Below are 11,807 nucleotides of genomic sequence, written 5' to 3'. Positions count from 1 at the left end.
TAGAGAGGGGTAAAAAGGGAAAATCAACAATGGTGCACTCCCTAAAATGAAGTGTAACGTTATTTGTTATGAAAAGGTGAGTTACAGACTGGTCAAGTTTCAAAATAAAGTGTTGACTGACGTTCAGCTGCAGTTTCAAGCCTTTAGTAAGAACAAATGTGGGCAACCAGCTGCTGAAAATTCTTTCCAGCGTTGTTCTGCTCGGAAAACGGAGCGTGCCGAAAGAGAGGGGTCTTACTGATCACGATTTCCCCTCGTGAATCAGGACACTGGTGCTTGGCAAGCCAAGCTTTTCTCCTCTCTGCCTCAAAAAGCAAAACAATTGCAGGAATGTGAGACGGATTTTCTCCTGTCTGGCATTTTCTGCCTCACCAGTCCCTCAGCAGCTGCTGGTTTGCAATGTCAGTTCATGCAGAACCGTGTTTGGAGCTTCAGAGGCTTTGAGTCAGACATGTTTTAGGTGAAACTCAGCCTCAAGGAGCCCAAAAAGGGTGTGCAGCCAGTTGGTACGTCAACATTTCCAATGCTCTGAGCAGCAATTACCTGGTCTACAGTCTGTGTTGAACAGGCATGTCTCATCTCCTCGTAACCCCTTCTTCATACTGAGATATGAAAGTATTTCAATTTCCTCGTGAACACCTGATCTTACAGTTTTCAGAAGAAAAAAAGTCATGTACCTGACAACTCCTGCCGAAATTCAGGTGTTGCTCTTCTGCAAGGTCATAAGTTGCTGTCAATATCTGGCAAGGCTAAAGGATCTGCTGACTGAAATCCATCAGGGGAGGACTCGTGGGATACGTCTCGCTGCAAAAGTCCCACCTGAGAAACATGGATGGACCATTTTTAAATCTCTGGAACCTCTCCTACGAAGACAGGCTGAGAGAGTTGGGGCTGTTCAGCCTGGAGAAGAGAAGGCTCTGGAGAGAACTTCCAGCACCTTCCAGTACCTAAAGGGGCGACAGGAAAGCTGGAGAGGGGCTTTGGACAAGGGTGTGTAGTGACAGGACACGGGGCAATGGCTTTGAACTGAAAGAGGGGAGATTTCGATGGGATCTGAGGGAGAAATTCTTCCCTCTGAGGGTGATGAGGCACTGGCATAGGTTGCCCAGAGAAGCTGTGGCTGCCCCATCCCTGGCAGTGTTCCAGGCCAGGTTGGATGGGGCTTTGGGCACCCTGGTGTAGTGGAGGGTGTCCCTGCCCATGGCAGGGGGGTTGGAACTGGATGATCTTTGAGGTCCCTTCCAACCCAAACCATTCCAGGATTCCGTGATTCTACGAACATGCAGATCCTGTGTTTTCTCTCAGCTGTTCCCTACAGACAGCCTGTGCTCAAGAGCCGGGTGATATCCAGCAACAATTTCAGGTTCCAGACAAAATCTTTGGTATTTCTTGTATATCAAGTGCGACCTCTCCATCACCTCATCTGCTGAGTGCTCTAAAAAGATACACAGAGACGTGGGCTAAAGCAAGACTTTGCTTAAAACAGAGGTCAGCATTTGAGTGACTACCTGGTAACGGTACCGTTGGCACCTTGTCCTTTTCCTGGACTACCGCAGCGATGCCCACACAATGCCCACTGTAGAGTCCAAAACGGTTCTCTGTTACCGTTATCACAGAAACCCAGAATGGTTTGGATTGGAAGGGACCTCAAAGATCATACAGTTCCCACCCCCTGCCATGGACAGGGACACCCTCAACTAGATGAGGTTGCTCAGAGCCCTGCTCAACCTGACCTGGAACGTTTCCAGGGATGGGGCATCTACCACCTCTCTGGGCAACCTGTGCCAGTGCCTCACCACCCTCATCATAAAAAATTCCTTCCTTAGATCTCATCGGAATCTCCCTTCTTTTAGTCTCAAACCATTCCACCCTTGTCCCCCCAGTTTTGGAGAGGCAAAGCTGCCTCGGGGCAGGGGTGACCATGAGGCAGCTCCTAGAATTCAAACTCCAGTGATGCTTCCAGCATTGGATCCACCCAGCCGGACACCAAATGCCCAGTTCTGCCCCAGCACCCCAGGCTGTCTGCACGCCCAGGGCACAACCCGCAGCTGGGCCACCTCTTCCCCAAGGAGAACAGGGGAGAGAACAACCCCAAAACACTCCCCACCTTCCCAGCCGAGGGCAAACCAACCAGTGAGCGTGGGGTGGCTGGTAATGGGTGCACCGGTAACGGGGACCTGGGAGAGATGCCAGAGAGGTGGGATGGGGGCATGAGGCCGGCCAGGATAACAGGGAACGCAGGGAGAGCTGTGGACAGCCATGCCCACAGCCCTGCTTGCTGGGCACAGGGGCGACAGAGGTTGTGGGCTGGCGCGGAGGGGGACTGTGGGGACGGGGAAAGGATCATCCATGTTTTAGCAGTGCTGGGGGCGTGGAGACGGTGAGGAGACGAGGTGGTGAGGAGGGGAGGCTGCGGGAGAGCAATGGAGACAGTGCCTGAAGGGAGGGGAACAGACCCTGCGGGCGGGGAGTGAGGCCTGGAGGGGGGGGGGGGACAAAGCCCGGGGGAGGGGAGCGAGGCCCGGGGAGGGGGATGGGGCCCGGGGGAGGGGGGACAGGGCACAGAGGGAGGGAGACGAGGCCCGGGGGGCGGCTGCGGCCCGTGGGGACAACACTGCCGGGCAGGCGGGTGCCGACAAGGCCCTGAGGAGGGGCCGACTCCCGGCGGCGGCTCCCGCCCCTCACCCACCTGCGCCCCCTCCTCAGTCGGGCCCGGGCGCGGGGGAGGCGCGGCGACCCGCGGGGCTGTGTACGCCGTTGCCATGGCACCCGCCTCTTCCGGCCGCCGGCGGAAGTGGAGCGAGGCGGAAGTGGGCGGGGGAGCGGGGGCCGCGCTACGGCGGCCGAACGGGGACAGAGCCCGGGGGAGGCGAAGCGCGGCGGGGAAGATGCTGGAGGCGGCGGCGGCGGCCGCCGAGCCGGAGCTGGACCCCGAGGACCTGGTGCACTTCTCGGTGGGGGACCTGCCCAGCCGCGGCTATGGCGTCATGGGCGAGATCCGGCGGCAGGGCAAGCTCTGCGACGTGACCCTCAAGGTGCGGCGCGGCGCGGCCCGGCGGGGGGCCCGAGGGGCCGCGGGGGGACCCGCCGGTCTCTGGCGGGGAGGAGGGGGCTCCGCTCGGGTGCTCTTGGGGAGGGGGAGGTGGGGCTTTTGGGGGGGGCGGGGCGGGGGGCTGAGGGTCCTCCCGGCCCTTTTTGGGGGGGAAAACTGATGGTCCCCCCCGGACCCTTTTGGGGGAAAAACCGAGGGTCCCTCCGGCCCCTTTAGGGAGGGAGCTGAGGGGCCCCCCACCCGTTTTGGGGGGGGGCTGAGGGTCCCCCCGGGTCTCTTTCGGGGGGAAAACTGAGGGTCCCCCCTGGCCCTTTTGAGGGGGAGCTGAAGATCCCCCCGGCCCCTTTTCGGGGGGACTGAGGGTCCCCCCGGCCCCTTTGGGGGGAAAACCGAGGGTCCCCCTCCTCATGGCTTTTGGCAGTGGAGGGTGGTGGTGCCGGGCCCTCCCCCCCCCCCAGCCCCTTTGGTGGGGTGTCCGGGGGGGTACCCAGGATGGGTGCTGGGGTGTGCCAGCGGCACCTTGTCCCCGATGCTGTGGGGATGGGGTGGGAGATGGAGCCTCCGTCTCCCATGGGAGCATTGTGGCTTTTCCAGCAGGCAAAGGGATTCAATAAAATGTTTATTGAATCGGAAACGGGGCACCCCAGCCCCCCCCCCCTCAGCGCGTCTCGGTGGCGATCCCGGCACTGAGGACTGGTTTGGGAGGTCACACTATGGATGGGCTTGGTGGGAGTTTATGGAGTAACCTCTACTCCAGCCTGTGGGAGGAGAGGCCTTTTTCCTAGGAAAGCTTTTATCCTTTAAGAACCTCGCTTTCTTACATCAACGAAATAATCAAAAACCTTGAGAAAAGCTCAGGATTGTGTGTGAGGGTCCGGAGAGCAGCCCATGGCCAGCGTCAGGCAGGAGACGCCGGAGTCCTTTGAACTGGGAGCTGATGGGCACAGGAGCAGGTGCGACACGCAACTCCTGGGATTGGTTGAGTCATTCCAGAATTAACTCCGGAGTTTAATTAAACGTGACGGTGTTGCCCAGCCTACTCATCTAGAAACTTTTCACCCACTTCCCGCTGCTGCCGAAGGAGCCGGCGAGGACTGTGCCCGGCGTGGAGACGCCGGACACGCTGTTGGGGTGTGCCCTGGGGCTGCTCCATCCCCAGTCATCGGCTGTCGCCTCCCACAAAGGGTGACTCCCTCGTGGGCTGGAGGGCTCGTGGCGGAGAGCGCGGCCGGGCGCTGCTTCTCCTTGGCAGGGGTGGCACCTCCGGAGCCGTGGTGTGTGTGGGGATGTTTTGTGACAACTGGTTTGTGATGGAGGGCGCCGTTTTGTCGGGTTTCGGCTTTGTGGTGGTGTGTCCGAGGTGGCTTCGTGTGGCAGAAGAAGATTCTCAGGTCCTACGAGTCCCACGTTGCTGGAATCACCAGGTTCACCGAGGTGTATGACCCTAGCCTGATCTCAGATGAATGCCTGACTGCTGTTCTGCAAAACTCTTCCCAATAAATTTCTATTCCTGTAGATTCACCATAGCAAAGTGCTTTTTAAATCTCACTGCGTGTATCTTCTGTGGTGGAGTGGGAAAACCTTTCAAGGCTTGAGGACTGAAGGAAGGCTCCGTTCCAGCCATCAGAGTGCATGCCCTGACAGCGATGGGGACACCGTGTGCTTTCTTTTTTCCTTTTTTCCTTTTATTGGATTTCGTTCCAGGGACTGTTGCTACCTGGGGAGGGTGCGGCGCTTCTCATCCCTGCAGAGGTTTGAAATCTGTTATGAAAGGTGTCTCTGTCCCTTCAAAAAATGCATCTTAACTTCTCCACTGCCTGGTTAATTCTTTGTTAGGGACAACCCAGCAGCAACAGGTTCCTTTGGCAGAGGGCTGACGATGCCTTTCCGTGTCGGTCTTAACAAACAGTCCAGCTTTCCCTCATCCACATACTTCATCCGTTTGATCCATCCAGAGGAGGCCACGGAGATGATGGGAGGGCTGGAGCACCTCTGCTCTGGAGACAGGCTGGGAGAGTTGGGGCTGTTCAGCCTGGAGAAGAGAAGGCTCCGGGGAGACCTTCCAGCACCTCCCAGTGCCTAAAGGGGCTACAGGAAAGCTGGAGAGGGGCTTTGGACAAGGGCGTGTAGTGACAGGACACGGGGCAATGGCTTTGAACTGAAAGAGGGGAGATTTCGATGGGATCTGAGGAAGAAATTCTTCCCTCTGAGGGTGGTGAGGCACTGGCACAGGTTGCCCAGAGAAGCTGTGGCTGCCCCATCCCTGGAAGCGTTCCAGGCCAGGTTGGATGGGGCTTTGGGCACCCTGGTGTAGTGGAGGGTGTCCCTGCCCATGGTAGGGGCCTTGGAACTGGATGATCTTGGAGGTCCCTTCCAACCCAAACCGTTCTGTGATTCCTGATGTTATATTGAGCCATCGTGTCAAAACATGCCCCCTCTTTGCTGCGCCTGCCTCTCGACAGCCGATTTCTCCGTGCCTGCCTGTCCCGTGGCCATGGAATCAACGCTGCCTGCGGAATCTGAGCCAAGCCTTCCCAAGTCGTTCGGTGCAGGGTGTCTTCTCCAGCTGCTGAGTGTTTCAGAAGTGATTTTTTTTCTTAGCTTCGGAGGTGGCTTCGAATCAGTCACCCACCTTGAACGCAGCTGACACAGAACGTGTTCTTCCCTGCGCTCCCTCGGGAACGCTTTCCGCGCGCGTTGGTGAAATCAAATCCGTGGAAGGAGCCTGCTGAGCGAGTTGTCTAGCAGGGACGGCGTTCGGATGCTTCTGACCCAAAACAAAGGTGGGAAGAGCACTGAGCAGCACTTAAAGTCGATCCCTGACGGAGATCCGTCGTGGGGCCTGATGCTTGTCGCACCACTGGAGCGGGTTTGTTGCTGGTTTTCCACATGTGACACTTGTAGGCTGTCACCTCTACAAAGCAAAAAAAAAAAAAAAAGCTGCCAAACACTTTTTGGGCCAGAAGTTGGATTCTTCCTGATGCGCCCAGCGTCAGGGCTCGCGGCTGGAATGAGAACCAGCAGGTTTCCAGGTTTTTTCTGGCCTCTCCAGCGATGTCAGTGTTTGGGTCAGTGGCTGTAAGTGATTCTCCCGGCCCGCGGAAGCGTTTGCTGTACAAACAGGCCTCAAATTGTTGGGAAGTGTTGGTGCTCCCGCTTGTTTGGTTTGAGTATTCCCCTCGTAAAGCCAGGCGAGCGTTCACTCGGTAAGCAGGAGAGGCGGAATTTGTTCGTGTTTCACGGGGTGGTAGTTGAGCTGCACGTCTTTCCAGTGGCTTGGGAAGCGTCCATCGAGAGCCAAAGCTCCTTTCCTGGGCGGATGGTCGAGGCTATGGATTTGAAAAGTCCTTTTCTATTCCTGGCTCTTAAATAGAATCGTAGAATCATAGAACGGTTTGGGTTGGAAGGGACCTCAAAGATCATCCAGTCCCAACCCCCCTGCCATGGGCAGGGACACCCTCCACTACACCAGGTTGCCCAAAGCCCCATCCAGCCTGGCCTGGAACACTGCCAGGGATAGGGCAGCCACAGCTTCTCTGGGCAACCTGTGCCAGTGCCTCACCACCCTCAGAGGGAAGAATTTCTTCCTCAGATCCCATCAAAATCTCCCCCCTTTCAGTTTAAAGCCATCACCCCATGTCCTGTCACTCCACACCCTTGTCCAAAGCCCCTCTCCAGCTTTCCTGTAGCCCCTTTAGGCACTGGAAGGTGCTGGAAGGTCTCCCCGGAGCCTTCTCTTCTCCAGGCTGAACAGCCCCAACTCTCTCAGCCTGTCTCCAGAGCAGAGGTGCTCCAGCCCTCCCATCATCTCCATGGCCTCCTCTGGACCTAGATATAGGTGTATAATATCTATATATAATATCTACCTATATATAATAGCTGCAGGTCAGAGCTCCTCTCGAAGACGTTCCGTCACGGGCATCTGTCCTTCCAGTCTCCCTTGGCGACTCTCTGGAATGTTTTACCTAAAGAAGAATTTTAGGGTGGTTTGGTAGAAACAAATGGGAATGAACTGGAGGGGGGAGGCAAGGAGGCACGCCTTGCTCTGCTTAGTTCACTTTCCTTTGGGAAAAGTGGGGGTTTTGCTTTATAAAGCTGAATTTCTGCCTTCTTGCTTCTCTCAGGATCGCTACATTCCGTCTCAGCGTGGCCTTGTCTGGGTAAAACAAAAAAAACCCCACATTTTCCAGTTCAACCTGACCAGGGTAATGTTATGGAAAAATCTTCTAGGTGAGACTTGTATCCCTCCGTATCCAATGCTGGTGGCGTTGGCAAAGCTGATGGTGGTTGTGGCTGTGACGGGGAAACGCCACGCCGGCAGCGAGCGTCAGGCGGGCAGAAAAGAAACTGCTTTATTTTATTTTTCACTTTTTTTTTTTTTTGAGTTTGGTGGTTTTTGAGGCTTTCAGCTACGAGTACGGACGTGTTGAGTGGTTCGAAGCCCGGTGAGCTTATTTCAAATTTAGGTTTCAGTTTTGGACTCTCTGCTTTGAGATGTGAGAGTAAACTCTGAAATCGGGGCGTCCGGCGAAACCGGCAGAGAAGGGGCTGTTCTCCGTGCACCTGATCATGTCATTCCATATTTTTCTTTGCATTTATCAGGGCATGTTTTATAAAGTCTAGTAATTTGCAATGGTAATACTCATATTCACAGTTAATTCCACCAGTTAAGACTACACTTTTTTTTTTTTTGGTCACTGTTAGGTGAATAGAATGCATTACATTCCTCCTTCTGAGGCCAAACTGGGGTTTCCAGTGATGGAAATGTTTGAATTATCCGGATTTCTCAGACTTGAAACTGGATATGAAGCATTTTCTTTCAGGCTCTCTTCACATGAGGAGACTTTTGGGTTGTTTTCTGGCTCCCTTGTTTGCAGTGCTGTCGTGCTCCTATCCAGGCATGCCTCCACTTCTCCCCAGAGCTCTTTCTTCCCTGGAGCATTTCACCTGGAGCATCACCTTCTGTCTGAACATGAGCTGGGAGGCTTCAGTTATTTCTACTCTCAGCACTGCTGTTGATTTTTACCTTATTGGTGAAATCCATGAGCTTTTCACTAAGCTTGCTGGATGAGAAAACCTCTGCGTTAAAGATTGGAGCCGTCATTGCTTTGGTTTCCTGTAGAATCACAGAATCCCAGACTGGTTTGGGTTGGAAGGGACCTCAAAGATCATCCAGTTCCAACCCCCTGCCATGGCCAGGGACACCCTCCACTACACCAGGTTGCCCAAAGCCCCATCCAACCTGGCCTGGAACACTGCCAGGGATGGGGCAGCCACAGCTTCTCTGGGCAACCTGTGCCAGTGCCTCACCACCCTCAGAGGGAAGAATTTCTCCCTCAGATCCCATCGAAATCTCCCCCCTTTCAGTTCAAAGCCATTGCCCCGTGTCCTGTCACTACACACCCTTGTCCAAAGCCCCTCTCCAGCTTTCCTGGAGCCCCTTTAGGCACTGGAAGGTGCTGGAAGGTCTCCCCGGAACCTTCTCTTCTCCAGGCTGAACAGCCCCAACTCTCCCAGCCTGTCTCCAGAGCAGAGGTGCTCCAGCCCTCCCATCATCTCCGTGGCCTCCTCTGGCCCCGCTCCAGAGGCTCCATGTCCTTCTGCTGTTGGGGACCCCAGAGCTGAACGCAGTATTCCAGGTGGAATCTCATGAGAGCAGAGCCGAGGGGCAGAATCCCCTCCCTTGCCCTGCTGCCCACAATAGCACGGCAGAACCTTTCCCATTTATTTTACAGAGGATTTGTAGTTTTTTTTTTTTCCTAGATGTGTGTGTGTCCATTTTCTCAAAGCATTTTAGAGCTTTCAAAGAAACGCTGCAAAAGAGCGAAGAATTTCCGTTCACTGACGAGCGCAGGTATTTGGGAGCGTTAATCCCTGATCCGGATCCTGATGTGCTTCTGGATTGCAGCAGAGAAGTTACTGGATATTTCTGTTCTTCCTGAGCTTTGGGTTTTGAAGACACATATCCTCTCGAGATGAAAGCTGCTGGGGCAGCTTTGTTTTCCGGAGTTTGTGTCTCTGCTTCAGGCCAAGGTACAAGTCCTCTCTGGGGCCACGTCAGCAGCTTGCTTGGAAGCCTGTGGACTGCACCACTCCGTAAAACCGGGAAGCGATACTCATTCTGTGTCATCCTTGATAAATTCAGCGGGAAAACAAATGTCTTAATCGTTCCTGCTCGCTGCAGTCGGAGCCGAAGGAGGGCTGAGTGCCAGGCTGGCACCTCCAGTGATCTTGGATCAACCTCAGCCGAAAGAGGGAAGGTTTGTGCCTTTCTGGATGCTCCAAGAGCCAAATGAGTGTGAGCTCCTCTTGTTGCTGCTCCTCGTTTGGTTTTTGAATTGCTCCAGTGCCATATTTCCATGACTAACTCCACGACTAATTAGAAAAATCTTTTAAAATCATAACACAAGCCTGGCAAGTGAAAATACTTCCAAGCTGTGGAGAGGTGATATTATTCGTTCCATGTACAGTCAGAATCGGGCTGACAGGGGATAGTCCCGTTGGCTTTTTCTCCCCTTCAAATCCCAGTTTTTCCCAAAGCAGGCTGGTAGCTCGAAACCCTCCGAACTCGAGCAGCCGTAGCTGGGAGAGCTGCTGCCTGCGGAGCAGACGCCGAGGTGGAGGAGCCTCCCCTCGTCCCGCCGTGGCGGATAAGTGGAATTCCAGACAGCTTAGGCTGCCTGCGGAATTCCAGAAGGGTCCTTGAGAGCCCCGTGCCTGGCTGCTCTGCAAATCTTTGAGTATGTTTGTGAGATCCTTAAGGAAAATGAGCTTGGTGGGAAGGGGAATGTATCTTTTTATTTGGGGAGCTGATAGATTTAAAATCCCGGTAATCTGTTATGCACGTGAGACCTTCAGGTTAAGGATCTTATTTAAATCATAGAATCCCAGAATGGTTTGGGTTGGAAGGGACCTCAAAGATCATCCAGTTCCAACCCCCCTGCCATGGGCAGGGACACCCTCCACTACACCAGGTTGTCCAGTCTTGTCGCGCAGCAGTAACGAGCTGCTTTGGATTACAGTTGGACTTGGTTTTTTCACCCGAGATCTCAGCTGGCGTAAATGTTGTTCCCTTTAGATAAAAGATGAGTATTTTCAGTGCTTCATGAAGACATGAAACCTGAAGCCTTAGCAGAAACCACACCTTTCTGCCCTAAGCTTTTTCCTTGACTTCTTTAAGCATGGCAAAAAGGCTTACTGTCTGACTTCCAAACCCACTTGCACTGGTTTTTCACAGAATCCCAGAATGGTTTGTGTTAGAAGGGACCTCCAAGACCATCCAGTTCCAACCCCCCTGCCATGGGCAGGGACACCCTCCACTACACCAGGTTGCCCAAAGCCCCATCTCATGAGAGCAGAGCAGAAGAGCAGAATCCCCTCCCTCGCCCTGCTGCCCACGCTGCTCTGGGTGCAGCCCAGGGCACGGTTGGCTTTCTGGGCTGCCAGCGCACGGTGCCGGCTCATGTTGAGCTTCTCATCACCCAACACCCCCAAGTCCTTCTCCTCAGGGCTGCTCTCCATCCATTCTCTGCCCAGCCTGGACTTGTGCTTGGGATTGCCCCGACCCACGTGCAGCACCTTGCACTTGGCTTTCCTTAAAGCAGAGCTTATGCTACAGTTCCAGGTGGGCATTGGTGACCTGGGCATTTAACTCGGTGTCTGGCAGGGACACTGGCAGGTAATTCTTGCCCACGGAGACGCAGGATGCTGTGGGGCGAGTTAAGAGCAGAGGCTGGGAGTTCTCCGTGTGTCCATAGGGTTTGTGGGAGTATAGGAGCGATTTGGGGTTACTGTTGTGAAGAGGTTGGGGGATGTGGCAGGGAACTGGGATGCCTGGGACTGGAGGGCCCTGGAGGGTCCCTCAGCTGTTGAGTTACCCTCAACTTTGGTTTTTGCTGGTCCTTCAGGAGCACGCAGAGATGTGTTTTCTGGGTCAGAGTGATTACCTACCATTGTATCAGCAGGACTCTTGTTAGTTTGGAGCAGAAGGACGTACGACTTAATGGGATCAGTCTCTTGGTTTTGCACATGCCACGTGTGATCAAAACTCTTTCATGACTCGTCCAGCTACTATTTGGGTGGGAAGATGTGGATAGAGAGGAAGGGAACTTATCTCAGTATCTGAATTTTGATCCAAGATCTCTTAAACTTTACTGTTTCCGGATCTTCCGCCTTGTAAAACTTTGCTACGGTGGCTTGGACATTAGCTTGATTTCTGCTACGGCCTCTCAGTGACTTGAATGTCAAGAAAGTTGAGGTTTTTGGGGGTTTTTTTTTGGAAGGTCTTTGCAGCAGAGAACTCGAGAGACTTCCCAGCTATGCAGCGTGACAACATCGTGAAAACAATAGCTGCCTTTCTTACACCTACACCGTTTTTCTGTGGAGAAAGCTTCTTTGTACCCTGGAACTCGTTAGCATTTCGTGGACGTGGGAGGGGAAGGGAAAGCCTTCTGCTGCTCGTCTGGAGAACATGGTGGAACGGAATTCGGTGATGTTTGTGGTCAGGAAGGCCGCTTTGCACACAGCACCTCTCTTCTTGTTTCTGTTAAACAGCATCTTTTTGCCTTAAACGAAAGGCCCTATGAACAATATATTGTGAAATAGCACATTCTTGCGTAAAGGTGGAAATTTCCTGAAAAGGAAGGTGTTTTGCTCGGGCTATGGAAGGGGTGATAGTCATCCCTGGAGGACTTATCCTCAAGCCTCTTCCCAATGAGCTTGCCGATGGGGAATTCCTGGGGTGTTTCTCTTTTTG

General features: G+C 54.0%; 1 protein-coding gene across 2 annotated transcripts in view; it reads left to right on the top strand.

Moving 5' to 3' along the window:
* The first annotated feature begins 2,762 nt into the window (after window positions 1–2,762).
* Window positions 2,763–11,807, top strand: part of KLHL18 (kelch like family member 18) — a 30,643-nt gene continuing 21,598 nt past the window's right edge. Inside the window, exon 1 of one of the 2 annotated variants that reach the window (XM_086614791.1) lies at window positions 2,763–3,035. In XM_086614791.1, the coding sequence (XP_086470917.1) occupies window positions 2,763–3,035 (273 nt within the window). The remainder of the gene's footprint in view (window positions 3,036–11,807) is intronic. The other variant, XM_086614792.1, reaches the window with a different exon arrangement.

This window comes from Tauraco erythrolophus, chromosome 7 (assembly GCF_009769465.1).
Source record: "Tauraco erythrolophus isolate bTauEry1 chromosome 7, bTauEry1.pri, whole genome shotgun sequence".
In the NCBI taxonomy this organism is placed as follows: domain Eukaryota; kingdom Metazoa; phylum Chordata; class Aves; order Musophagiformes; family Musophagidae; genus Tauraco; species Tauraco erythrolophus.
This window is presented reverse-complemented; position numbering and strand designations above follow the sequence as displayed.